The 27,457-nt window shown below is 50.0% G+C and overlaps 1 protein-coding gene across 7 annotated transcripts; it reads left to right on the top strand.

The window, feature by feature from the left end:
• Nucleotides 1-27,316, top strand: CTC1 (CST telomere replication complex component 1). Of its 7 annotated transcripts, none has more exons than XM_005292706.4 (24): nt 1-159; nt 264-421; nt 2,363-2,612; nt 4,893-5,092; nt 9,816-9,960; nt 10,344-10,637; nt 10,820-10,948; nt 11,320-11,549; nt 16,335-16,509; nt 16,589-16,789; nt 17,073-17,199; nt 17,401-17,515; nt 18,530-18,992; nt 19,409-19,498; nt 20,074-20,217; nt 20,535-20,605; nt 22,334-22,443; nt 23,375-23,540; nt 23,903-23,989; nt 24,065-24,242; nt 24,764-24,828; nt 25,072-25,237; nt 25,369-25,495; nt 26,846-27,316. In XM_005292706.4, the coding sequence occupies exons 1-24, from the start codon at nt 97-99 to the stop codon at nt 27,007-27,009; spliced, it is 3,918 nt and encodes a 1,305-aa protein (XP_005292763.2). In that variant the 5' UTR covers nt 1-96; the 3' UTR covers nt 27,010-27,316. The 7 variants fall into 7 exon arrangements, 6 of the variants coding, with proteins under 6 accessions (XP_005292763.2, XP_023965777.2, XP_065442769.1 ...); XM_024110009.3 differs by having other exon boundaries at nt 22,334-22,488; XM_065586697.1 differs by lacking the exon at nt 23,903-23,989.
• Nucleotides 27,317-27,457: the final 141 nt, after the last annotated feature.

The raw sequence follows: 27,457 nt of genomic DNA, 5'->3' as shown, positions 1-27,457 counted from the left end.
CGGGCGAAGGGGGGGGTGTGTCTGATTGGCCGGGAGCCGGCACTGCCTGTAACGTCACACCCGTGATGCCCCGCGGCTTCCGCCCCCCGCGTTCCTATGGAGACGCCCGGCCGGCCGGGCGGCAGCCGCGATGTGTGCATGGAGGAGCCTGGTGGGGCTGTAAGTGACCCACGCGCGCTCTCTCCCCCTCCCTACCCCGCTCGCGCGCGCGCTCTCTCCCCCTCCCCCCGCCCTGCCCTGACGCTCCCCCTTCTCTCCCCCAGGAGCAGCGGTGGTCGCGGGCGGCCCGGGCCTTCGTCCGCGAGACCCTCTGCCCCGCGGGGCCGGGCGGCGGCGGCCCTGAGCAGCTGGCGGACTCGGTGATGCGGTGCCTACGGAGCACGTGGGGTGGGCGGAGCGGGGAGCTGCCGTTGGGCTACAGGTAACAGGTGGCAGCGGGTCTCTGCCCGCCTCAGCTGCGCTCCCTGGTGCCCGCGCCGCCTGCCCCGGCACAGGGGCTGGAACTGGGGGCGCTGCCGAAGCCTCGGGCTTGGAGCGGTTTCCATCATATCCGGGCTTTACAGTTTGGTTCAGTGGCTCTGAGCTCCCCCACTATATGAAGTGCCCTGGCGGGCTCGTGTCTGTGCCACCTGAAACTGCTGCCCCCCCTCCCCCCGGAAATCAGATCCCTGCTCTGCCCCCACCTCAGTGCGGAGCACCCCCAACTCCCTGCTACACGTGGGGAACTGCAGGTCCAGGGCCCGTCAGCCCTGCTCCTGCTGCCATGATGTAACAGAGTTGAACTGGAATGACTATTTCACCAGGTCTGGGTCTGGCTGACTGGCCAGTGACAGCACTTGGCCCTTCAGGAGAGTTTGCTTCTCTGAAGTTGTTTGGTTTGTCAGACTCCAAAAGTGTAGGCTTCTCTTGGACAACCCTACACGCCTTCTTGACTTAGTTGACTCCCACCACTAAGGCCTGCTGACCTACACCTGAAAGTTAGGACAGCCTAGGTGCATTGCTACCCTGTACAATGTAGTTAATTTGACCTAGGCCCACACAGCTAAGTGGATGGAAGAGGGGGGTGGATTTATGGCTGTAGTGAGTGTCTGTGCTACAGTGATACGTAGCGTACCTGCAGTTGTGCCATTGCAGCACTTGTGTAGACATGTCCTAAGTCCCTGTGACTCTACGGTGCTGCTAACTGCACTTCATCTGCACTTAGTGGGGTCCCTAGTATAAACAACATTCCAGCATCACCACCCTTTCCAAAACCCTGTCAACTAACTGCTAGGTGCAAGTCCTGAAAATGACAGCTGGAGCGCTGTCTACACTTGAGCTTACAATGTTGCGGATGCTGGTGTTGACACTGGTGGGAACTTTTTTTCTGAAATTCCCTAATGTAGACAGGGCCTATGCCTGTGGTGTGGGTATTGTTATTTTTAGGCACATATATTAAAATTAGCTGGGTTGGGAATGTACTGACAATGCTGCCCATGTCTCTCATACTTAGTGCCTTGATCAGTCTCAGCATTGTAGAATCTTGGGCACGTCTTTGCTCATTAACAGTACCTGATGGCGTGCAAAATTTCTCTTTATCCAGTCTTTTTTAAGCTTGGATACATTAAGCTTGGCTGCATTCTTACAGTTGAAGAAAAGAGCCTGAGACCTCTTTGATTTGGCATCTCTCAGCCTCACATCCTTTAAGCAAGGCCTGTTAAGATGAAGATTTAACACTAAGGTTGGCAGCATTGTTTTGATCTGTCTCCCTATAAGCAGCACAGAGACTACAGTCAGCCACTCTTCTAGCTACAGGTCAGCACCTCCAAGCTGGGGAAATGGGATCAGTATTGATTTAGAAAGGAGAGTGCCCCGTACAGAGTCATCCATATCACTCACTCCACTCAGTTTCCTTGGTCTTCTCATGGAATCTCCCATTAATATTCTGCCTAAACTGTGGGATAAAGCCCTCCCACATCTCCTAGAAAGGTTGTTCAGATGAATATGTTTTTCAGTCTCTGTTCCCAAATATTTCTCCACAAGTCCTGTGTGTGCCCAGCCATGTGACCACAGTCCAAAATGGGTTGTGCTTCCTCTGAGGTATTCATGGGTAAATGTGCTCTCAGGGTAAATGTGGAAATAGATTGTGTTCCTGACACCCTGGTCATTTCAGTGTTGAACCCTGAGTCATGCCATTGAAGTGAGTACATTCACCCCCAAGATTTCCCATATGGTGGCACAATCTTTCATGGGACAACATTTAAGGCTGCATAACTGCACCTATGCTGTGCCTGACCTGCTGCAGCAAAATGTCTAAATGTCCCTCTTCCTCCCCAGCTTCAGCCTCATCCCTTCATATGATCATTCTTTCCCTTTTCTCTAGCTTCATCTCCATCTCTGACCTCCAGTGCCAACAACGCACACCCTGCTGTAGTCACATGACCTGGAGCACCAGTGACTTCAAGAAATGGGCTCACCAAGGTGAGGTCATCTTGCCCAAACAGTGTGTTCTGCCACGGACTCACCTGATCCTGATTGGCTACCTGACGGATGGAAGAAGGCAGAAGGGGAAAGAGAAGCTAATGGATGGCAACCTGTATGTGCAAGACAGCACTGGTTCAATTCCCTGTGAGGTATGCCAACAGGCAGCTTGAGGGATCCTGCTCTTGGTAACATTTCTGAGGGACCTTGCAGACAGCAGGAGGATTGAAACAATTTGCAAAAGATTGTGTAACTTGGGAGATCAAACATGTGTCTTGCGAGGGGAAGGCAGTGAGTTCAAATGCCAGGGAGGAAGGGTGAAATATGTCAAACCTTTCATTTCTAAAGAGTTAACTATCAAACTTACTGGACTAGGGAACCTGTCAATTACCAGTGAAGTGTCGTTTCAGTTACTAATTAAGTAATGGAGCAAACACTTTGAGAGCCAGACTCTGAGAAACTGATGGGACCAACAGCAGTAAGCTTGCTTGAATTACAGGCTATGGAGCTGAAATAACTGCAACAGGGGAATTATGCTGGGCTTTCGGTGAAGCATGTGATACAGTGTATCAAATCTTGGCTTGGATGGGGTGCTACCGTGCTGAGGCCTGCCTGGAGGATCTTGAATAAAAGAGGTCTAGGTAAATGGCAACATCTGGAATTAGGGACAGGAGGTTGACACCAGTGATGGAGGCCCAGGGCTCTCTGTTTTGCCACTTATCAGTAATCTAAGAATGGGGGAAGAGCACGTTAATTATATATATATATATATATATATATATATATGCGCATTGGGATGAGCTTCAAACATTGGTGAAGACAGAGAAGATTAGAAATATGGTTTGGAAATACCAAGCACTGCCAAAACTTAGGAGGCTATAAATGAATCCCTACCAGACCCTGGAAGGGGGAGAAACGTGGGCCCAGGGAATGCTATTCCTAGTGCCCAGCAAATTGCTACTCCTGGTGTAATTCTGCACCACTGCACGTGTGCAGAAACACGTCCCCCCATAGATTCTCTCTGCTTTCCATAGAAAAATGTTTTTTGTGGGGGAAGTAAAGAGAAGCTGCACCAGTGCTCACTCACCCCTCCTGGCAGCATGGGCATGTCTGTTTGGGCAGCCGGGGGAGCAGTAAGTCACCACAGGAAAGAGGGGGTGTGTGTCTGGGGATGCCCGGGAGGGGGTGGAGGAAGAGGAGGACAGAGATGGAGTTCCCAACGGAGCTGCTGGGGTTGGTCAGATCAACCCACAGAAACCTCCCCTGGCTACAGGAAGCTCTGCACTGTGGGGGAAGGGAAGCTTGGTGGTGGTGGTGGTGGGGTCTGGGTGCAGGATGTGAGGCTTAGTGGGGTGGGGGTCCTAGATGCACAGGGGTTGGGCAGACAGGCAGAGCAGCTTCCCGTACAATTACCCCTTCCCCCGCTTTCTGGCTCCATCGCTCCTCAGCCATGAGGGGTGAGGGTGTCACTGTACAGGGAGCAGCTCCTTCTGTCTGCCCAGCCCCCATGCATCCGGACCCCCACACCCAACCTCCCTCACTGAGTCTCACCTACCCAACTGAGCCCCCCATCTCAGGATCACCCAGACACCCCCCCCCAAGTCTCCTGAACCCCCACTGGGCCTTCCTGCACCCAACTCTCTTCCCCCCCCCCCCGAGCCTCACCCCCTTCATCAGGAGCCCCCCACACCTGGACTCACACCCCACTGAGCCCCAACCAGCTGCACCCTGATCCCCCACCCACAAAGCCCCACTCCTCCAGCACCCAGACTCCCCCACTGAGTCCCCACACCCAGACTCCCCCCGCTGAACCCTAACCACCTTTCACCTGGACTCCCCTGCAGAGTCCCATTCTCCCTGCACCCAGGACCCCACAATGAGCCCCTGTGTATCCAGATCCCACCCACACACCCCCAGCAAGCTGCCCACACCCATGTTGCACCACACAGAACCCTGGTACTCTTGAGGGAATTCCACACCAAAAAAAAATAAAAAATTTAAATTCTTCAAAGTTCTGCATATTTTATTTGTCAAAATAACACAATATAATCACACCATTTTCAATTATTTGCTGGGAAATATTTTGAAATAAATTACCAAAATAATAACAACTTTTTGGCACAGAATTTTTACTTTTTTGGCATAGAATTCCCTCAGAAGTAAAATTGCATAGGAGTTTACAAGGCTTCGTATAGTTTGGGGTTCTCTCTTGGAGCAAAAAGGGGTTTATTTCTCTACAGATCAGTCACTGCCACTGTTTGGGGAGCAACAAAATGTGCATCTTTCTAGGAACTCTGATCCCTGCTCTAAAATGAGCTGTGAGAACTTGTGCTGTGCGACGGGAAGGCTGGGCTAATGCTGTAAGTGTCTTAGTTGCGGAGTTGTATTGTGAATACATCTCAAATTGCAGCACCTTTTCTCTTTTGGTTTAGCTCCTGCATTTTGAATCTGAGTGGCTGGAGCTACTGTTTCTCTTCCCCAGCTGGGCATACATACCACAGACGAATCAGGGCTCAGCTGGATATGTGGAAATTCTGGCAGACCCAGTGCCAGTGGATCCTCGACCAGAGAGAGTGGTTGACACCATCCCTGTCTTGTACCCACCAACAGCTGCACAATTGCTCAGCATGAGGTAAATACTCAATGCTCTTAATTCAATGTGTGCAGCTGTTGCTACTGCCATTTGTCACAGGTTCACTCTGCATCGCAGCAAGAACCTGGCCTGTTCAGGGAGATGTTGATTGGGTCAGATCCATGCTGAATGCATGAGAGAACAAGTGAGTGGATATAAAACTAAATGTATATATTAAATCATTTTAATCAATGAATAAGCTATACTCCAAAAATTTGTTGGGTTTGCATAACTTGGGTAAGATACAGATTCAAACTTTCATGACTCCATATATTTTATTAACCAAAATAAAACTTAGGAAATAATAGAAAAGACATGAAGATGACAAAATATGCATTTAATTTTAAGTGACAGCTCATTTAAAATAGTGAATTTAACACAAACAGGTAGCTCTTATGGAGTAGTGAACCACAGTAATCAAAGTCACAAGTTATGGGTAGGTAATTCTAAATGTAAATATTGAACTAATATATATCACAATATATATCACAATTCAGAACCTTATTAGATTGCTAATTAAGATAAAGGCCCATTTAAGCTAATCAGAATGTCTGTCATCTAAACCCAAATAATCTTTAAAGTTTATAAACTTGGAAACTAAGCAATACATTTAGTAAACACAAATTCAGGTTTATAATTTCAGATTACATTGTAGATAAGTGGTATGTATTTGTGAAACCTTTTATCTCTTTCACAAAGACAAATAGGTTAATTACACCAGATATGCAGAATAAGTCAAAAGCTTATAGTTTCTTTTGACTTTCACCAGTAAGTGAATCACAGTTAAAATATTCTATATCAGGCTAGTTTAAACATTTTTTATAAGCAATGGTAATCTTTTTAGCTAAAAGATTAGTCATTCAACAAGACATATTTTCTTTTCTATATTTTAGAGAAAGCTGTAGGCTGGGTGAATCTTAGCTTTTCTTCTGATGTCTGTTTACTTTAAGCTTGCATAAGTCATTAATAGATTTTACAGCTGTAACAGAGCAGGCTATCAGGAGATCTTTATATTGAGGTTGTAATGAGCATACCAGTGTGTCTTAGCTACTTTAGTCATATAATTATTTAAAAATATTTCTAAACAATTAAGTTGAAATGTATTAGTAGTGACTAAGACAAATTGTCCGTTGAAGTCATATACAAGTTTTATAAGCCAAAGAATGTACTCTTGAGAACTTGGCTTAACACGAGCATTTGTCATTTGCATAAAAGCACATGCATAAAAGGAGTCTTTGATACACAACACCAAGATGCATGAAATTTTCCAGCAACTTGTTATGGTTCTTCTCAAGATGAGTGCATGTTCACCGTGGCCTTTGGTTCATGGTGATACTTTAGATGGTAGGCAGCTATCAATCCTTTCTTCTCTGGATCTTGCTCATGGGTTCTTTCTTTTTTTCTTTTCTTGTATTCAGAAAAGATAGTGGCAATGCATAACTTTGGCAAGTTTTTTAGGGTTTACCTGATTCTGGATCTTTCAGATTTCTTTGATTCTTCTTAGCATATGTACAACATTCCTCAGGTGGCACGTGACCAGAATTCATTACCGAATTTGATCCACTGCTTGGATCATTAGCTTTCCCAGCCCAGGCCAGGTACTGATTGGGAGTGCGACATGATGGTGGCCAGCCATTTGAGTTTCCAACTCTTTTGTCCAAGTGATGTTCTTTGCAGATTTTTTTATTTCTTCTTCCTCAAAATCTGCAATTTTATTTTATTTTATTTTATTTTATTTATTTCTTTATTTTGGTAGTTCAGTAGCACCTAGAGTCACCAACCAAGATTTGAGGTCCCATTGTGTTAAGCACTCTATGTACATTTAGTAGGAGACAGTCCCTGCTCTGAAGAGCTATCTAGACAAGGTAAGCAAAGAGTCTGAAAAAGGAAGTAGTAAGATGGCTTGCCACTTTACAGATGGGGAATTGAGGAATAGGGAGATCAGGTGACTTGATCAAGGTCCCATGGGAAGCCTGTGGCAGTGTAGGGAACTGAACTCAGATGTCCTGAGCCTCTGTCCAGTGATTTAAATGCAAGACCATCCTTTCTCTTATCCAGTTTCAAGTTGACATCACCACATTGTCTCATTCAGACACCTGATCTCTTGATAAATAGAGAATGTTATTTATCTCTATCACTTTCAAAATGTCCGATCAGAAACCTAATATTTGTATGTTTAAATGTTTATCTGTTATCTATATCCGCTTTAAATTAATCTGCTGGTCACTGGTACCTGATCATCTTGCCAGATTCTTCCTGTTCTTTATACAGGGCCGGCTCTAGGCACCAGCGCTCCAAGCATGTGCTTGGGGTGGCACTTTCCAAGGGGCAGCACTCCGGCCCCCCCTTTATTTATTTGTTTGGGGCAGCAGAAAGATGGGAGCTGGCCCTGGCCAGAGCCCTGCCGCTGGAGAAGGAGAGCATCGTTCTCTGGAGCCGAGCCCAAGCTGCGGCGGCAATAGGGGCTCCCGGAGTGTGTGAGGAGCGGGGGAAGGAGGGAAGCAGGGACCGGGATGGAGGAGGGGTCCTGCTGCCACTGCCACCAGCGCTGCTGCTCTAAGTCTCCCCAGGGCGACGTGGCGTTTCCCCACCCAAGTGGGCTGTGCAGGGCGCCGCTGGGCAAGGGCGGTGATCCTGGCTCGTGCGCTGATGGGGTGAGTGGCTGGGCAGCCCAAGCTGCCAGGGTGCTGCCCCCGGACCGAGCCCACCACGCACCTCCCCCACCTCAGCCCCGCCCTGCTTGCCCCGGGCCCCCACAGCGCCAGGGGTGGGGAGAGGCAGAGCCCGGCTCCAAGCAGGGCAGCGGGGACCCCCGCGGCTTGGGCACCTGGGGGTCAGTGTCCGTCTTCTCGGCTCTGCCTGCACGGGGCTGGGGAAGCAGCTGGCAGCGCCTGCCCCTCTCAGCCCTTGCACCCCCCATTCCACTCGCAGCCTCTTCACTTGTACCTCCCCCCATCGCTCCTTCGCCGCACCCCTTCCCCTTGTACTCGCTCTTCACCTGCACCTCTCCCCTTGTACACTCCCCCAGCCCTCTCCTCCCGCACCTCCCCCTTCCCCTGCACCTCTTCTCCCGCAACCCTTCTGATACCCCCTCTCCTCCTCCACCCTCCTCCGTGAGTACATCACACCTTGCTTCTCTGCCAGTGTAGAGCCCCCAAGCACCCCCACACCTGCTCCTCTGCCTGAACCCTCTTTACTAGATCCCCGTCCCTTTCTGGGTACAAGGGTTGAGGGTTAGTCCCTATGCCTTCCATGTGCATTTGGAGCACTAAAGATGGGGGGCTGGGAGGGCGGCGAGATTTATACTAAAGTGAAATAAAAATAGGAGAAACGGTTTGATCCCCACTGCAAGTGTAAATGGGGATTGCTGTGGTGAACGAGGAGGTCACGTTTGGGGGGGGACCAAGGCTGGGGCGGCAGGGGGTGCAGGTGGGGGGGGGAGAGAGAGCCCAGGGCTGGGGAAGCAGGAGGTGCGGGTGGGGGGGGGAAGAGAGAGCCCAGGGCTGGGGAAGCAGGAGGTGCGGGTGAGGGAGGGCACTGGTGCGGGGGGGAAGCCAAGAATGTTTTTGCTTGGGGCGGCAAAAAACCTAGAGCCGGCCCTGTCTTTATAACTGTTTCCTGTTGTAGAATTCCTGTGTGAGTGCATGCCACACTTCTCGCGTCAAGTCACCTTTTGAAGTAGCAGAGATTTGTTTTACGATAATCTAGACTCTTTTGATCTTGTAACAATAAAGATGTAACATACACAACTTTTTAAAAGTTTCTATGAGTCCTCCTGTCTGTATTCTTAGTCTTTTTCTTATTGCTGTGTATCTCCATCTTTGAATAACATCTCTTACCCAGAATTCTGCTATAATCCTTCTGTTGCTGACTCTGGAATTTTCCTTTTGTTCTGTCAGAATATAAAATTTAATATTCTCACTGTGTATTACATGTAAAAAAACTGTTAAAAGAACATTATTTCAGTTGCAAAGTAAGCACTTGAAAGTTAGGAAATGCCAGATTTATGCCTATGCAGTTATAATTCAGCCCCTTTGAGCACCCATCCTGTGCACTGAATGAGGCAGCAGTCCTGTGGAAAATTGTAGGTGATCATGTAATTAAGCTCCTTATCATAATTTTGTTTTGCATCCCTCACTCTCTCTTGTTTCTATTATTTCTTAAATAAACCTTGTTTTATTACAAGTGCTGTATGGTATATTAGAGCGATGATTTAAGGTAAACTGGGACACACTGCTCTTTTAGGGGCAAAGGATTGGGTTTCTGTGAGTTGCCAGTGTCAGGGGCTGGATATCACAGGGGAACGTTTCAAGGGGACTTAGGGACCGGGGTGCACCTATTGTTAACCTGCAAGGTGAAGACAGGGCTGGTATAGCCTGGAGGAGCGTGCTTAAGTGGATAACAGGCTACTGGTGGTAGGGAGCTAATGCCTAGCCACCACAAGCAAGGCTACCTCTCGCTAGAGCCAGGGGGTAACAAAAGGTGACTCTCAGTCTGGGGTATCCTGAGACCCATTACAGAGTTGTGTGGCTTGTCGTTTTTGAAAATCTCATCCCCGTCCCTAGGAAGAGGGAGAGTCCACATTGCCCCTTTGGGACCTTTTCCTTCCATGAGTAGTACATGCTGCACCACACGTGTGCCTTGGCTTAGTTGTTGGCCTAGTTCTGAGTTCTGCTTCCATTTCTCCTCCCCCCTTCACTTCCCTGCCCCCAACTTCCCATAGGGTTCCACGTCAGAAAAGAGCAAAGCTGAATGTGGCAGGTGAGCTGGCCAGACTCAGCACCCTCCTGTGCATCCACCACAAGACGTTTTTTTTCCTCTTTCTGAAGTGCTTCACCTCTGCTGCTTGTGTCCCAGTGCTGGTGCAGGTGAGTCCTGGTGGCTTTGTGTACCCCTGTGCTGGTGCTTTTCAGGCTCTGCCTTGAGGTCAGCCTTTTCCCATTTTGATTCTTATTTATCCCTTTATTATTCACAATGATCTTGTATATTTCTGGTACCTTCCATCCCAAAGGGTCTCGTAGCACTAGATAAACTGCATAGAAGGGTCACTGCAACCTGCAGAAATGCAGCCACCGTTGAGGTGATCACAGCTCCACTGCCCCAGCAGGATTCAGGGGCTTGGGCTGGAGTGTGGTGCAGTCCTGGGAGCAGGGAAGATATTGGTCTGCATTTCTAGGGACACACTGGCTGTAGGGAAGATTCTTCTCCAATGCACTGGATGCTGATGCTGACTATGCTTTCTCTGCTCTAGAAACCTCCCCAGCTAGCTTGGCACCACATGCTCCAGTTGGGCCATGGCTATGTGCTGACAGCATTGAGTGTGTCCAGCCTGAAGGCATCGGGGCACAAGGTATTCGTCACCAGCTTCTCCTCCTGCCTCCTGCCCTACTGTGCAGAGCAGGTGAAGGAGCAGCCTCTGGAAATTGTCTGGCAGGGAGGACCAATTCAGCCAGTTTCCCCTGAGGCCGCTGTGCACCTCCCCCGGGAGCTGACAGATGAGAAGTTGCCAGTGCCAGCTAAAGAGTCCAAGATCCTGTCATACATGGTAAGGAGTTACCCTTGCCTGACCCTATTCCTGCTTTCAGAACTACGTCCCCCTGAATTTCAGCTCCTGCCCTGCGGGGCCCATGGGCACCATCTGCACTATGGGATCACATTTTCCCCCAGGCCCAAGTGCCCTCTTCACTCTTTGTAAACGCACTACTTTTCTCTGTGCTCCTGCTCCAGGGGATCATCACCCGAGTACTAAACGCCCAGGCTGGCCTCTATGAGCTTGATAACAAGATCTGTCTGTGCCTTGCTTACCAGCAGCTGTTGAACTCTGCCCGTGGACTCCGACCAGGAGCATGCGTGGAGGTGAGGTGATGCAGCTGGGAGTTGAAGCACACCAGGAAGTAGAGGTGGCTGAGACACAGGCCTGTGGGTGGTGGTGTGTGGAGCAAGCTTGGTGTGCAGGGTGGGGGCAGGAGTACTCTAAATCTTTCGGTCAACCAGGGGGGTAGTCCAGAACCCAGCTAAATCAGGGATATGGTTGTGCCTGGGCCTGGCCAGAGGTGGCTGATAGTAGCTATTTGCTCCCCGATTCCCACATAGGTGGCAGCAGATCAATGAAGGCCCCTTGGGGTTGATGAGAAATGTAATGGAATAACAAAGGGCTTTGTGCGGGATGGGAGGGCCAGCAGAGTGGCCACTTTCTCTCTATTAAGTCATGTGTTTGTGTCTCTCAGCTCCGAGACGTCCACCTCTTGCAGAAGCCCCTGGCTTCTTTCCCCTTTGCTGTTGTCCTTGGTGCCTGTCTGCACAGCATTGTCCTTCTCAAGGGTTTCTCAAGGCTCAGCACCTTCCACCAGCCTGTAGCCTCCTCTAGAAATCTCTACATGCAACTGCTCTTCCAGTATAACCTAGGCCTGCCACTCTATCTGTGGCTGGTGAGCCTGTTGGAGATGCTGGAGCAAAGGTGAGGATGCACCTTCCCCAGTCCCATTGGGAAGTGGTTGTGTAGGCCATTCAGAGCTCTGCCAGATAAATCCCTGCCCCCCTTCCCTTCCACCCCACACACTTCGTGTCCTTGATGGTTCTGCCTACGCACTGGTTGCTTCACTCTTCTCTCCCAGGGAAGTTGTAGGTTGGTTTCTGTGATTCACTACTGGGTTCTGTTACATAACATGATTTTTGTTCTGGAAAAGTTAAGGTTGCTCAAGTACAACTGCCAACCTAAATATTAAAAAATATGACATGCAGTTATGTCAAACACCCTACACAGCAGCCAATCCACAGCAATTTACAGAAAGTGCAGTCTTCATCTGTCCCCATTCAATACATATCTATCACATCTTCCGCTAAAACAACCTTATAAGTGATGCTAGCTACAATCTTCAGTTCTTTGTTCATTTCTTACCTAGAGTCTTGTTTTAAAAAACATTCACACAATTAAGGATGTTCATGGTCCTGTCCTTATTTTTAAAGATTTGTTGGTTTTGAATTTAGTGATATTTTGCGGGGTATAAGAAGTTCATAGATTATAGCTGAGGGTCTCTTTAACTAAAAGATTATGTATGTATAATAAACATACCACTGTGATATTCCCAACCTTCCCTTCATCATCTGTATTCTCAAGATCTCTAATTATATTGTACTTTATGGAAGCTGTAATATTAAAATGTAGTAAGAGACATTCTTTCAGTAACCTTTGTTTTTTCCATGTAATTTCTTAGTCTGTGTTTTGAGGTTTGTATGTACGTTAGCAATGCGTACTGTTGGTATATGAAGTGTTTAAGTAGTCGTACATGGTTTATTAACAAACAGTGGTGTACAGTCTATCTATTTTAGGGACAGTAGAACCTCGGAGTTATAAACACCAGAGTTATGAACTGACCAGTCAACCACACACCTCGTTTGGAACCAGAAGTACGCAATCAGGCAGCAGCAGAGACAAAGAAACAAATACCATACAGTATCATGTTAAATGTAAACTACTAAAAATATAAAGGGAAAGCAGTATTTTTCTTCAGCATAGTAAAGTTTCAAAGCTGTATTAAGTCAATGTTCAGTTGTAAACTTTTGAAAGAACAACTATAATGTTTTGTTCGAAATTTCGAACAATCTCCATTCCTGAGGTGTTTGTAACGCTGAGGTTCTACTGTACCTATATGTCTCCCTTTACCGTAGTATCTGAGTGGTAGGGAAGTACTGTTACCCTCATTTTACAGAACTTGTGGATAAGTGACTTGCTCAAAGTCACACAAGAAGTCTCAGTTCTTCCAAGTCCTAAGCTAGGGTTCTAACCATTGACCCATCCTTCCTCTCCTGTTGGCTTTTGGCATGTTATTTGTCTATTTATGAATTTAAGTTTATCTTTTTGTGTAGATTTAGAGATGACCAGAATTTTGTGAACTGCAACCAAAAGTAAAGTATTCTAGTGGGTTTTGGTCACTGATGGCTTGAAATTGTTTCTAATGGGTGAAGAAGGCTGGTTCACATTTCCTCTTTTTCAGATCTTATGCTTGCATCACTACAGGGCCATAGTTATGGTTATCTTAGTGGAGTGTTTGTTTATGAAGGTGATGGAGGATGAATAGGGCGAAGTGCAAATGGACTTGTTGCTGTGTAGTGTGTTTGACATAACTTATGTGGATTTCCTAGTTTTTTAATGTTTGGGTTGGTAATGGTGGCTGGGGGAGAGGGAGTCCTGTTGCCTCAGACACAAACATGGAGCCAGTCCAGTCATAGTGTTCTTTCTGTGTGCGGATAATGGAGTGATCTACCAGTAAGAACTCTTGATGCGCATGTGATGTTCCCCTGGTGTTAGCTGGACGGGTGATCTGCTAGGTCACTCCAGTCTTTGACTCTGGGAGCCAGCCTTACCCTGCTCTGCTGTGAGAACCCCCATTCCCGGGCAGTTCACGCACAGCCTCTGGCATGTAAGCTGCTCCCAGGTACGTGAGTGAGCACTTTTGGCCAGCCGCTGCTTGGATTGTGCAACGGAATGATGCTAACCAGTATCTCCAGTCCCAGACACAACCCTAGGAACCTCCATCTTGCAGTGTTCAGTTATGCCCGCTGGACGCTGCAAGCTCATATGAGTTTGTCAGTTTAACAAAGAAATTGATATGTACCAGGCTTGTTATCCCAAAGGGAGTCTCTGACATGCTTCAAACCAAACACACTGCTTCAGGTAGAATGAACAAACAGATTTATTGACTACAAAAGATAGATTTTAAGTGATTGTAAGTCAAAGTACAAGAAGTCAGATTTGGTTAAATGAAATAAAAGCAAAACACATTCTCAGCTGATCTTAACACTTTCAGTTCCCTTACAAACTTAGATGCTTCTCACCACAGGCTGGCAGGTTGCCAGCCAGACTCTCCCCTGTGATCAGCGCTTCAGTCGCTTGGTGGTGGTGTCTGTAGATGGAGGTAGAAGAGAGAGAACATGGCAAATGTCTCTCCCTTTTATCATGTCCTATATTCCCTCTTGGCTTTGCCCCCCTGCCCTTCAGAGTCAGGTGAGCATTACCTTATCGTAGTCCCAAACTGACCAAGGGAAGGAGGTGACTCACTTGAGAGTCCGACAGATCCTTTGTTGCTGCCTAGGCCAGTGTCCCTTGTTCCTGTGAGGCTGGGCTGGGTTTGTCCCATATATGCCCTGATGAGGTGTGAACTGCCCCTCTGCTCTTGGAGAGTTTTTGCCTGGGCTTGTTTTAAGCCATGAGGATACATTTTCAGCCTCATAACTATATACATAAAATTACAACCTATAACAACCATGCTCAGTGCATCATGAGCCTTCCAAAGACACCCAACATGACAAACTTTGCATTGATACCACACAACCATATTATAAGGATGAACATGGGGGTATAGGGTGTTCCCCCGAGGTACAGAGCGTCACAGCGCGTGTATAGTCTATTCTGCTCACTCATTCCAACCAATGCAATTGCAGCGCACAAATTAACTTGAGAGGAGTGGTTGGTTGATTTATAGATTCCTGCATTGAAGCCAATAATTTGTGGTTGAACACTATAGCATATCCTTTAGAAAGACATCCAGTTTGATCTAAAGATTTCAAGTGATGAGGCATCCTTGGTAAGCTGTCCCACTGGGTAGTTGCCTTCACTGTTTAAAAACTTGCACCTTTGAATTTATCTAATTTCAACTTCCAGTCAATGGATCTTGTTATGGCCAATATTGCCAACTCCAGGCATTCAAAACTCACATTAGACCTCCCAATGAAATCACAACATGTATTTAAAAACAACAATAACGAAAAGATGGAATTTTTTAATTTGCCTTCTGATTTTTTGAGCCTTTAGAGGGGAGCCACACATACCCAACTTATACATGGGTCATTTCATGTTAAAAATTAACCTTAAAGGCCCTTACAAAATACAGGTCCCCTGATTGGAGGGGGATTCCACTCTGCCATCTCATAACCCCTGGGTTTTAGGGAGCTGCCATTATCTCCATCTTCACTGTCTCTCTGCTCCCTCTTGTGTCCCCTAAGTACGCCTGCTCCTCATCTCCTCCCTCTCTACCACCATATTTCCTTCCTATATTTTCCTTAGTCTCATGCCTGCACCTTGCATTCATACATAACTATGACACAAAGGCTCCTTGGCACCAGCTTGCAAAGGCTTCATTGTCCTGTAACAGCAACTCCTATCAGGCCTGACAAACACCATACCTAGCACATTGTTCTCATAGTATTTGTCTATGAAGAGTGTCATATGAGATCTTATATAAAAGCCAGGATCGCACTGATCCTCATAAACATTCTTTGATATATGCATGGATTATATTTAAGAAGTTATGTATATGTACTAAACATATGTTTTAAAGTCTAAATCAAGGCAGGATTGGCAAACAGGTTTTGAGTCAGGCAATGGACATTGATTCACCTGTCTTGCATGTGGCTATGTAAATTAAGCACCGCAAGCCAATACAATGGAACCCAAATCTGCATACAGAGTAAACAGGGGGATGTGAAGACACTGGAGACTAAACCACAGGGGGTTGTCCTGTCATGGCAGGAATGAACTTTGAAGAACCTAAATAAATAGAATGCAAGGAGACGTTTTGTTCATTCACTGAGGAAACCCCTTGAAGAGTGGGTTGGATGCTTGGATCCTGGTATGACTGAAAACCAGCTAGCTCTGCAAAAGACTGGATCTTTGGGAGGAAATCTGCTTTATTAAATAGGAAAAGTAACCATTGATAAGTGTGGACCCAGGTTTGCGTTTTATGTTTTTGTTTTATATGTAACCATTTCTGTTTCCATTATCCTTATTATCTCTTAAATCTTAGTCTTTGATAATAAATTTAGGATTGTTTTCACTATAAATGTATCTCAATGCTGTGATGATCTGAAGTTTTACAAGTCAAGCTTTGTGTGTTGTATACTGTTCCCTTGGGGACAGCAAACCAGTCATTTCTGAGAGTGTCCAGTGACGGGAGCTGGATATCACAGGGGAACGTTTCAAAGAGGATTGAGGTGCACTGATTGATTAACCTTCATGACAAAGTGAAGGCTGGCAGAGCCCTGAGGAGATTGTTTGGGTGACTAACAAACTGGTGGTGTCAGGGAGCGGGCATCCTGTTAAGCATGAGCAAATCTTCCTCTTGCTGGAGGCAGGGGGGTCCTGGGCACCCCAAGAAAGTGTCTCAGTAACATCCTTGTTCTATATGCAAAATTCCTCCTTCACTACGGGTGAGCTACTAACGCCTGTATCATTCCTCCTCCTCAGGTTTTGCTGTTTTGTTGGGCGCCGGCGGCTGTTCATCCGCTCTGTGCCTCAAGGCCCTGGAGTAGCCGAGAAGTTTCTTGTCCCCATTCTGAACGCTGTGGTGCCTTCTAAGGCGCGAGTGAGAGATGTTCATCATGAGATCCTAGCAGAAATGCACCATTGTCCCCTGCAGCAGGTGGGGTCCTGCTCCCTGAGCTCCCTGTTTGTCTGAGGGGAGGAGACTCATTTTGTTTCTTGCTTTTTGTATTGTTTAGTATCAGCCCCTGGAGCCCCCATGCCAGGCCCCACCTCTTTCTCTGCTGCGCTCTGTGGCTGAGCAAAGAAGCAAGGAAGCCTTTAATCCATCGCAGCTGCTGTCCCCCTTGGAGGCTCAGCACATGGGCACCCAAGAGCTGAATCGCAGACTGGCTTGGTCCTATGATACATTCTCAGCAAAGAGCTTCCAACCCCGAATGGTACGTGCTAAACTCCCCTTGCTATCTGACCTACAGGAGCTCCCCTCCTTCCTCCCACCTTGATGCATGGGGGGGTGGGGCTGGGGCTCCTCTCCTCTTGATTGACATGTGGGTACCTCCAGTCGGGGTGGACCCTGCTTTCCCTGCCAGTGATGTAATGAAAGAGGTGGTGGTGGCAGGTTGCTGAGGGTATAATAAATGGTTTCTATTACAGACACTTCAATCCCATGTCCTTCAAGCTGGGGACTGGTTGATTCTCTTCACAGCTTCCTTTCCTTTGCAGGTGTTGCTGGGGGTGTTGAGAGCTTCCTGCAGCAGCGGCTCCCTTCAGCTGCGGGACAAGAGTGCTTCGATCCCCTGTGTGATCTCCCGCAGGGATGGGAGCCCCTTCGCTGACACGGCTCTCATAGGTGCGGCCCACTCCACTCAAGTGGGAGATCCTGGCTGCTTTGCCTACTGGCCCCAGGGGGCAGGCGGGAGGTGGGAGGGAAGTGGGGGGCGCTGAGCTCTCTCACCGCCTTGCCTGCTGGCTTTGGGAGCAAGGACACTGAGCTTGCTCTCTCTGCTTTGCCTGTCTGCTGGCTGAGCTCTTCTCTCTGATATGTTTGCAGGGTCCCTTTTGCAGGTGGAAACCTACCAGCTTGTGGTGGAGCGATTCCTTCAAAGTGACTTTCCCTCCTGGGAGCAGCTGTGGACCCTGGAACATGTGAGGGGCAGAGAAACAAGGCAAGTGCCCCTTAGCCTGTGCCCAGGAGCATAAGGCCTTGGTCTCCCAAAGGGAGGAGTAAAGAAGTTAAATGTAAGTGGGGAAATGATCCCCTAGCCTGGGCCACAGTGACATGTGCCTACAGCTAGGTGCATGGGGCAAAGGGGAATAATCCCAAGAGCCTGGAGAACAGTTCCAGACCCTTGGCTGGGAGGCAGAGTCACCCTGAAGCCTTGGGCAGGTAGAGGTAAAGGTGGGAACAGCCCAGTGCTCCTCAGCTTGTGCTCTCACTTGCTGTTTCCTCCTCACTCGCTCGGTCCCAGAGTAATGGAAATGTGTGTCTGCCACTGTCCTTTACCTGAGATGCAATGGTTCAGACAGGTCCCTGGTGATGTGTTTGAAGGTTCTCCCCTGATGCTGTTGAACCTCTTGGCTGTTCTTTTTTCCTCCTCTGGCACCAGGCTCTGGAGTTCCCCAACGTGTGCTCCCATTAAAACACAGACACACACACACACACACACACACACACACAGACACACACACAGACACCCCTACCTAACTTCTGCGCACACAGTTTCTCTCTGTGGAATTCAACTTGCTGGTGGCTGCTGTTTTGAGGGGACCGTTCCTGTTCTCATCTAGTCCATCTCTATCCTTGTCAAATGCAGAGCCAGAGTGACACTGAGTCTGTGCTTCTTGCATCACAAAGCCCCTGGGTGGTGAAATACCCCTGCAGTTCCACGTCTGTATAGGTATTTATAAAGTTGCCCATTAACGTGATATCTCAGTGCCTAAGTGCATCTCCTATGCTGCCTGCACGAGGAGGGTTCCTCTATCTGGGACAAACCCACCATCTCAGTCTATCCTGGATACACTAGGTCCAGCAGTCTTCAGCAGGCCTCCACTCCATCTGTTCCTGCTGTCTGAGCCTTTGGCCAAGGCTCCTTCTCTCTACTGGCCACCTAGTTTGGAACCTCCCTGCCTACTAAGTTGGAGCTGCACTGATATCTCCCCTTGGCCCCTCTTCTCTCCAGGCTGTATGTGCAATTCTGCTTTGAAGATGTGCAGATTCTTCATACGCCTGAGGTGCAAGTCCAAGAGGGTCCCACAAGCAGTGACAGTCCCTCATTGGGGAAAAAGGATGTTCGCAGCTCAAAGGTTGAGCTGGGATCTCCAGAGGCAAAGCTGCCAAAGTTGGAGGGGACCAGCCCAGGAGCTGGCTCTGAAGAGGGCTGTGATAGAGGCCAGAGCAGTGCCAGAGAAACCAGCTGCATGTCTCGTCTATTCCTGGTCACCCAGAAAGAGGGGCTTATGTCACGCAACTACCTGCCGGCTGCAGAAGGAGATGGAGAGGGGCAGGAGCTGCAGCTCAGCTTCCAGGCCACCATACTCTGGGTGGACAAACCTCAGCTCTGGGGGCATCCCAGGGAAATTGGGAACCTGCCAGAGCTGGAGCAGACCAACCATCAGAGGGAGGACAGCGAGGCCCAGCAGAGGGTAAGGGAGGGCTGGAGGAAGCCATGGGGGTGGCCTTCTGGTTAGGGTGTGAGCTGGATGTTGGTATGGGGAGCCTGCCTGAGGGTCAGGGGAGCCAGGTCCATAGAGAATGGGAGGATGGTTGTCTCTTGACCACTGATGTTTGTGAATGCCAGGGGCTCCCTCCCAGCCCACCAGGAAGAGCTCCACTTACCCTCTCTCTCTGCCCTGCAAGTGCATCCCTTCCCCTCCCCCACAGGGCACACCCCACTGTCACTTTGTAATCCAGCCTCTCCCTGCAGGGCACTCAGCCCCCTTGGGTGTGGGTAGAAGGCAGTGCTCTCCCTTCCCTTTGCCAACTCCCACCATGGTGAGCTCTGCCTCCCACCTCCCTCACCAGTGTCCCTCCCTCATCGGCTTCTCTTGTCCTATTCCAGGTGCTGCTGCTCTTTATGGGGAGATCACTTCGATGGTTCCCATTCCTGCACCCGGATGGGCTGTACCGGCTTATTGTGCCCCAGTGTTTGGTAAGGAGGGGCCTTGGTGCTGCCCCCTGCAGGGCCCCCTGCCACAGTGTGGGACTCCAGGCTGGGGCTTGCTCTTCACCCTCACCTCGTCTTCATCACTCTCAGAATCGCTTGTCACTCTTTGGCTCACCAGAGGCATTTCCTGCAATTGAAATCCTGCTCTCCCTGTGGCCATGAGAGGGTTAAGGGAAGCCCATTAAGCCAACGTCCTGCTGGACTCAGTGTTGTGCTGTTAGTGACACATCCACGTCCCTGAATGACAAATGGAATGGCCAGGATGGTGCTGTCCCTTGCGCCACCTACAGACTCAGCAGTGGCTCCCTGGAAGGCAAGGAGTCATAGCAAAGGAGACTAAGCACCTTCTGGCTTTGGGGCTCATATTGCTGCCTCTACCCTGCTCATGGGTCAATCTGCTTCACCTCTGTGTTACACCAAAATCCTCAGGAGTCTCTGCAAGGGCTTGTCTGCTACTGCTCCCTGGGCCCCTCCTTTTCTATCTACGCTTGAGGCCCTCTCCCCTGCTGATCTCTTCTCATGCCTCCCTTGATGTGCCTCCTGCGCTGTTATTCTCACAGGACTTTGGGGTGTTTGAGCAGCCCTGTCTCTCGCCGTTGCAAGGGAGGCTTCTGAACCAGTCGGGCTGCCCCTCGTGCCTGCTAGTTTCAGCTACCTGGCACCTACAGCATGAGACCTGGATCTCCTGCCTGGCTCAGCCCCAGGTATGCAGCATCTTATAGCTCTGGGTTTCCATGGGTGACTAGGAGTTCTTCCCTGGGGATCTGGCTCAGGAGACCATACAAAACACCCATGGGCACCACGGGGGGCTTTGGCACTTCTCACAGAAGTGTAGAAAACACTCCCCAAGCCATCCTGCCCTGAAACCAATGCTGGGGAGTGGTAGCCTCTCAGCATTGCACAGTTCTGTGCTTCATGGCCTCAGGGATGGATGTGGTTATGGGCCTTGGGTGGAGCTGGTCCATATTGGTGGTGGGTGCATATCATAATCCTGTTAAGTCCGTATCTCCTCCTTTTCCAGGTGATCCCAGGGTCAGAGCGGGCAGGAATGAGGCAGACAGTCTTCTCCATTCCAGAGCTACTAAGCAGCAGGTATGTTGGTCCTTCCTCTGCTGTGGTGTTAGGGTCACTGAGACATGACCACCACTTGGGAAATGGGGTCAGCGCTGGCTCCTCGTGAGGAATGCACCTTAGTCAGCCACCTGCACCAACCCCTGCAGTGCAGTGGGGTTTCTTTGGAAATCTCCCTCATGCAAGTGCTGGCCTGGCCTGACCCTATCTAGCGTATAATATGTGACAAGATCAAAAGTGAGATACCTTCTGAATGGGACCCCAAAACAGTTCGAGCTGTTGGCGGTGTGGAATTGGGTGCAAGAGGTCTCCACTGAATCCCTCTCAGAGATTCGGGGTGGGGAGTGTCCTGTTCAGAAAGTCTGAGTGCTACCTTCTGCTGCCTATTCAAAGGCTATTGAATGGGCCTGGAATGCTGATCTTTTCAAATATCAGACGGGTAGCCGTGTTAGTCTGGATCTGTAAAAAGCAACTAATATTTTCAAAGTGTGTTTAAATATGAATGGAGTGACTTTGTGCAATGAAGCCCTTACCTGGCTCCTACAATAAGGCTGATTCCCCTTCCATCTCCTCACCTGACCAGGTTCTAACTTGGGTATATAAATCCTCTGCTTTTCCAAAACCTTATTTAGGTAAGTTTCTAGGGCTTGCCTTTAGAATGTCTCCTGCCTCACTCACACCACCCCAGGCTCTGATGCCTCTCTCCCCCTACTTTCCTGTTGCTTTTGCTCCTGCTTCTCCAGATCCAGCAACAGGAAGTGTGTGCCGGGAACCAGGTACTCTGCTTTTGTGGGTGTAGGATTGATCTGAGCTAGCTCCACAGAAGCCTGTATTCCAAGTTCTGTCTGCAGCCCACATGCTGCGGCCACAGGAGTCAGTCCCTCAGTGGGAGCCAGGTGTACTGTGCCCTGCTGTGTACTGGCCCCACTACAAACTGTCTATAACATGGCTGAGAGTTGTGGCATCTCCTGGTGGGGTTTATCCCTATCGGCCGCTAAAGACCTTCCACTCCTACCATGGCAGCTGCAGTCTTGAGTCCCTTATGGCCCTCTCCTAGGTTTATTGCAAAGGGGCTGGTGCATGATCTGCTCAGGGCTGGGCGTCAGAACATGCTTCCCACTCTGTCTTGACCTTCAAACGTGCTATACGCACCCATTGTCATCTCAGGGATTCCCTGTGAATGGGAGAGCTCATGGGGAGAGGTGGGTAAGAATCTTACATGCTGAAAGCTTGAGTTCCTAGCCCACTGTCTGGCTGGTGCAGGAGCAAAGTACAGCTGAGTTGGATAGGCCCCTGATGGAAGGCAGATGAAGTACAGTTGTTGAACAACAGTGATGCCTCCCCTGCAAAGGGCTGTCATAAATCCTCCCTGCCCCACTTAAAACCCTGACCTCACCTCTCCTATCCCAGCTCTTATCCTGCCACACACCCTTGTCTATTGCTCTGCCACATCACTTCCTAGGCTAGACAACATTCCGCATAACATGGACCAACACAAACATCAACAAGAGGCCCAAAGAATCATGGGGCAGAATTCAGACTGTGTACATAATGCCCTGATGTGGTCGTGGCCCTTACAATGTCCAGGGGGCCCTGGGACAGATGAGCTCAGGTGAAGGTGCTGAAGCGGCTGCGCCTTAAGTTTCCTCTGTTGCTGGAACCTCAGAACGGGGCATCTCTTCAGCCATCAGGCTCTGCCTCTGGTCTCTGTGGCAGGACAGAGCCCCTGATTCTTTGCTCTGCTCTCAGTTTCACAGGCTCCCTTGTCTCTTTCTCTGGTGAGATAGTGGAGCGGACCTTGTGTGCTTCCCCTGGGAATGAAAAGCTCTCTGCGCCCTGCAGCAAGCGGCGGCAGAAAGGTCAGCACGTGCCTGCCTCTGGTGATGCTTGGTCCCCTCTGCACTGTGAGGAGATAAGACACTAAGCCCTATTCTGTGTGCATATGCTAGGGGTGAGGGGGAGCGTGCCAGGGTGCTGCAGCCCTGTCCATGTGTCAGAGGGCCAGAGAATTCCACCCTCTGCCTTTGTGCATGCCAGGGTTGGACACCATGCCCTGGGGGGGGGCGGTGTTGCTATGTCCCATTGGGAGGGATAGCTCAGTGGTTTGAGCATTGGCCTGCTAAACCCAGGGTTGTGAGTTCAATCCTGGTGCTCTGCCCTGGTACATGTGTGGGGCTGGAGCACCGTGTCCCATTTTGTGTGATGGAGGCACAGGCGCCAACATTCCTTGGCGCCGGTGGGTGCTCGCGCCCGCCCTGCCCCGACTCCACCCCCGCCCTGCCCCTCTGGACCCCTTCCCAAATCCCCGCCCCGACCCCGCCTCTTCCCCGAGTGCGCCGCGTTCCTCCTCCTCTCCCCTCCCTCCCAGCGCTTGCCGCACGAAACAGCTGTTTCACGGCGCAAGCGCTGGGAGAGAGGGGGGAGAAGCAGGTGCACTCAGGGGAGGAGGCGGAGTGGAGGTGAGCTGGGGGGGAGGGGAGGGAGGTCAGGGAGCTGCCGGTAATTTTTCCCTGTGGCGCCTATGGATGGAGGGACCAGGACTCTGTCCCTTGGGTGTGTTGGGAGCAAGTGAAAAGGTCCTTGGTCTTGAGGTGAGTTTGGGGGAGGGAAGGTGCATGGGCCTATGTGTACAGGAGGAAGCAGGGGACACTAATGTATGATTGTGGGGACCGGGTGCTGGCTGGTGTGTGGGGCAGGGCTACTGAAACTAGCCTGTAGCAGGGCAAGCTGGGAGCGGGATAGAGCAGCTGCTGGTGAGCTCATTGTGTCCTTGGCCTTCTGCATGCCTAGGGACCCTCCTGCCCTGGGATCACAGTGTGAAGCTGAGTGTCTCAGCTGCTCCTGGCTCCTCTGTTGTGCTGGATGTTTACATAGCAGTTGCCTACCTTCAGCATCTCTGGGGTTTGCTGCCCGGGGCCAAGATTCTCTTCCAGAACCTGCAGCGCAAAATCTCCAGGTACGTCTAGTCCCTGAACAGCTTATCAGCCCAGATCTAGACCCAGATACTCCCTTTCCCCAACCACACAGGTACACGTCTCCCTGCCACCAACCACACAGGTACACGTCTCCCTGCCACCATCCACCTTGGCCCATGGTCTTGTGACCTGTGATCTGACCTGGACTTAATTGGCTGCATCCTGCTCCCTGTCCTCATCTCATGCCCCTCCTTCCTTCCTGATCTACTGTCCTTTCTCCCTTCTTCCTGTTCAGCTACTACTCCCATTCCCATGGACCATGCCAAAGGCGAAAGGAAGACCCCAGCCCTAGACAAAGGGGCCTCCTAGAGCTGCCTCTAATGTTTGCTTTTTTATGTTGCAGGTTCCATAATGTTTATTGCACGTACATTGCCTCCAGCTGTATCAGCATCCTGGCTCTGCCACCCCCCTGCTTGCTCCTTTCCTCCAAGTGAGTCTGGGCTCTGCCTCGCTCGTCTCCAGGGGAGTTTTTCCCCATGGCGAGTTATTCATTCTTCTTTTCCAGTCCTGCAGGTATAGCCTCCAAGTCTCCTGCAGCCACATCCCCCTCGCTGGTGTTTCTGTCCAAGCTGCTGCTTCAGCCTCACAGCCTGTCCCAGGGCCAGATCCTCTGCCACTTATCCTGTGTCCTGGCTTTGTCCCTGCAATGGATCTGCTCCGTCTGCAGCAGCATCTTCAGAGAGGTGCCCACAGGGATCACTGGGGAGGAGTCCTCCTGGGAGTCATGTGCTTTCCACTCAGATGCCGTTAGCTGTCTTACTGAGTCTGCCCTCTGCTCGCTGGGAACGTAGCCCTTGTCAAATACAGTGTAGGAGAAATTGATGCTTCCTGACCTTTCCCAATGCCAGAGCCTCCTTCCCAGTGTCTAGCATTAATGCCTCTCACACAATAGTGCCACGACAGAAAAGGGCCCAAACCACCAGTTGCAGAGATGCATGTGACTCTGATGTCTGGCGTGGCCACAGGCTGGGCTGGCTCTGGGCTGAGTGGGTGGGCTGTGCAGGAGAAAATCCTGCAGTGTGTCAGTGCTCTGCCTTCCCAGTGCATGCTCCATTCCTGCGGGAGGGTTTCAGCCCCTGAGGGGTTCCTTCCACTTGAGACACTGTCCCTGGGACTGTATTTAACAAGCTCTTGAACTTGGGGAGGCACAGGGAGCATTGGCTCCTCCCTCCAGTCCCAGCTCTGACTTCTGCTCTTGCTTCAGGGGAGGTGCAGCCGACACAGCCCACCCTGCCCGTCACAAACAGGAGTGAGTCAAGCCAGCGCCAAGTAAGTGCTGGGGGGGCAGGGAGTGGGAAGAGGTAGGTGGGAGGAAGCAGAGACCACCACGGTAGGGGAGTGAGAGTTGATCCAGTGAAGGCTGGTTGATAACAGATGACATGAATGGAAAACCAGTTAAAACTCTGTGTCACTTCCTTTGGTGTGAGCACAACCCTCCTTCCCCCACTGAGCTCACATGTGCCTGCTCTTCACGCTTGCCATTGTCTCTGTCCATCTGTGCTTGGCCTGCAGGATCCTGGTGGAGGATGGAACAGGTGAGGCTCTGGTGCTGTGCAAGAACCAGCAGGTGGCTGCAGTGTTAGGCCTGAGCCCTGTGGAGTGGAAAGCTGTGCAGAGCAATGTGCAGAGAAGGGGCAGCATTTTCATTCAGCATGGAGGAGCCAATGCCAGGCCTGGGGTAAGTGGCTTATTCTGGCAGTGGCTGCGGTGCTGGGCCTGAGCCTTAGTTGAGAAGGAGTCCACTGACTCCTATGTAGCCATCTGGTTCACTCCACACGTTCACTGACAGTACTCTGGTTCCTCCCTCAGTGTGTGGAGGAGCCTGAAGATCTTGTCACCTGCTACCTGAAGAGTCTGTGTAGGAGCCATGCCATCTGCCGGCCCATCCTGCTGGCTTTCAGCCTCGACAAGAAGTCCTCAAAGATTTCCCAGCCAGGTGCGTAAGTGCCCTCTGCTCTCACCATCAGCCTCAAGTGCTGCTTGACTGGACAAGAAAAGAGTCAGCTTACCAGATGACCAGAAGAGGGCTGGGGAAGAATCCTCCCAGCAGCCAGGAGGAGGAGGAGGATGTGCAGGCCACCTCTCTTGAGCTAGCCCAGGGGAAATCACCCAGGCTGTCAGTCCTGCCAGTATCCACAAAGCAAGGTCTTCTGACTTCAGCCAGGCTGTGTGGAATGTTGATTCGTGTGCTTTGGGAAGGGCTATGGCATGGCTTGGTGGATTTATGGTTAGAAAAGTGACCATGCTGTCTCTCAAAGGTCAGACTGCTGGGGGAAGGAATATGGTGCTGCCATGTTCAAGTTCTCTCCATGATCCCAGAAAAAGTGGGATTTTTCTGCTAAAATTTTTAGCAGGATAGTTGTCACTCTTAAACTTCGGTTAAAGATCTGGGGAAGGAGAAGAGGGGAGTGTATCTGCCTTTGTTGGCTTCTTTCTGATGTAGAGAGAGACTGAAAAGGTTATTGCTGAGAATTGTGTGTTTACATGAGAAACATCAAGTCTTGTCTTCCCTTTCCTTATTGGAGAGCTCTCTGGAGAACTGGAGCTTCTTCTTGTGGTGACTTCTGCTTATTCTCACTCCTGGAATGAGTTTCCACTTCTACAAGTTCCTAACACACAGATCTGTCTTCTTAGGAAGCTGTAAGATCCTGACATCAGACAAGAGCAGGTCAAATCAAGACTTGGATTGGAGTTTGCTGGCAGGATCCCAGAGTGCATAGTGCTGGCACCTCATGGAGATCTTCCACCAATCAGTATTGATCCCAATGCCACACTGGTGCAAGGGGGTGCTGTGCTGCTGGGAGACTCTCCTCTATCAGTTGGCACCGACCCCAGGGCGTTAGCATGCTGCCAAAGCGGTACTGTGCTGCAGTGTGTGGTATGGGTGACTCAGTGAGGGTGCTGTCCTGCTGGAGATAACATCTTTCACGTGAGATGTAAATTCCTTGTTTGTAAAGCTGGTGCTGGCATTAGTGGGAGTAGGTGCCTATCCCTGTACATCTGCCGTGTGAGCAGTGCATAGCTCTTAATGCTGACTTCAGTCATAAAAAGTAAAAATGCTCTTTCCCTCAGAATGAGAGCACTGGTTTCCATAGCCCAGCATTCTGCCTTCCTCAGTCTCTCTGCAGTTGGTTGGCTGCAGTGTTCACTTCTTGGCCTTCACTGCTGAGCATCTGTTAAACAGCTGCTGCAGCCCACCTCAGAGTCTTATGTTGCCATACAGTGCTGGGTGAGTGGATGGAATGTGAGTTTATCAGTGAGCTACTTGTATTTTCTTTCTCCTTAGATTCACAGCAGCTGAGAAGGTTTCTGTGTGGTGAGATGGAGTTTGTGTCCCGAGTGGGAGCTCGACTGAGCCTGACGTGCCTGAACATCCAGGAGGCAGATCCCAAAGTCTTGTGCGGTCTGAGCAGCAAGAGGATCAAAACATTGATCGGTCACTCAGCTTGAGGCCTGGTCTCTCACCTCTGTCCATAGGGAAGGAATGAGAGAGCCCTGGCTGAGTCTACAGGCTGTGGGCTGCGACTGGAGTGTTTGTTGTTAGGGCTTTGGGGTCAGTGACTGAGGGATGGAATTGATTGTGTGTTTCTTGAGGGAGGTCATTCTGAGACTCTTGACACGGCCAATTGAGGGCTAAAAATCTGGGAGTGACCTGTGCTCATCCCCTCTTAGCACTCAGCTGTGGGCTGGACACAATACAGTTTGTGTGTATTTTACAGTATAATATCTAATGTAAATAAAGGTATTTTTAACAACATTTAAAGAGTGCCATGGGAGTTTGTAGAGAACTTGGGCAGAAGAGCATTTGTACCAGGTTTGAGAGCTGGGCACAGAGGTGCCTAGATTGGCTTGCCTGCCTGAGAAACCAAAGAGCAGTAATAGGGAGGGGCACAAAATC

This window comes from Chrysemys picta, chromosome 1, assembly GCF_011386835.1.
Source record: "Chrysemys picta bellii isolate R12L10 chromosome 1, ASM1138683v2, whole genome shotgun sequence".
Taxonomy (NCBI): Eukaryota; Metazoa; Chordata; order Testudines; family Emydidae; genus Chrysemys; species Chrysemys picta.
This window is presented reverse-complemented; position numbering and strand designations above follow the sequence as displayed.

What these genes read in the sequence shown, in the direction of transcription:
- CTC1 (XM_024110009.3), top strand. Translation starts at nt 97, where the DNA reads ATGGAGACGCCCGGCCGGCCGGGCGGCAGCCGCGATGTGTGCATGGAG. An exon ending in GAGCTGCCGTTGGGCTACAG is followed by an intron (nt 422 to 2,362) that starts GTAACAGGTGGC and finishes CCTTTTCTCTAG; the next exon opens with CTTCATCTCCATCTCTGACC. An exon ending in ACCATTGTCCCCTGCAGCAG is followed by an intron (nt 16,510 to 16,588) that starts GTGGGGTCCTGC and finishes TGTATTGTTTAG; the next exon opens with TATCAGCCCCTGGAGCCCCC.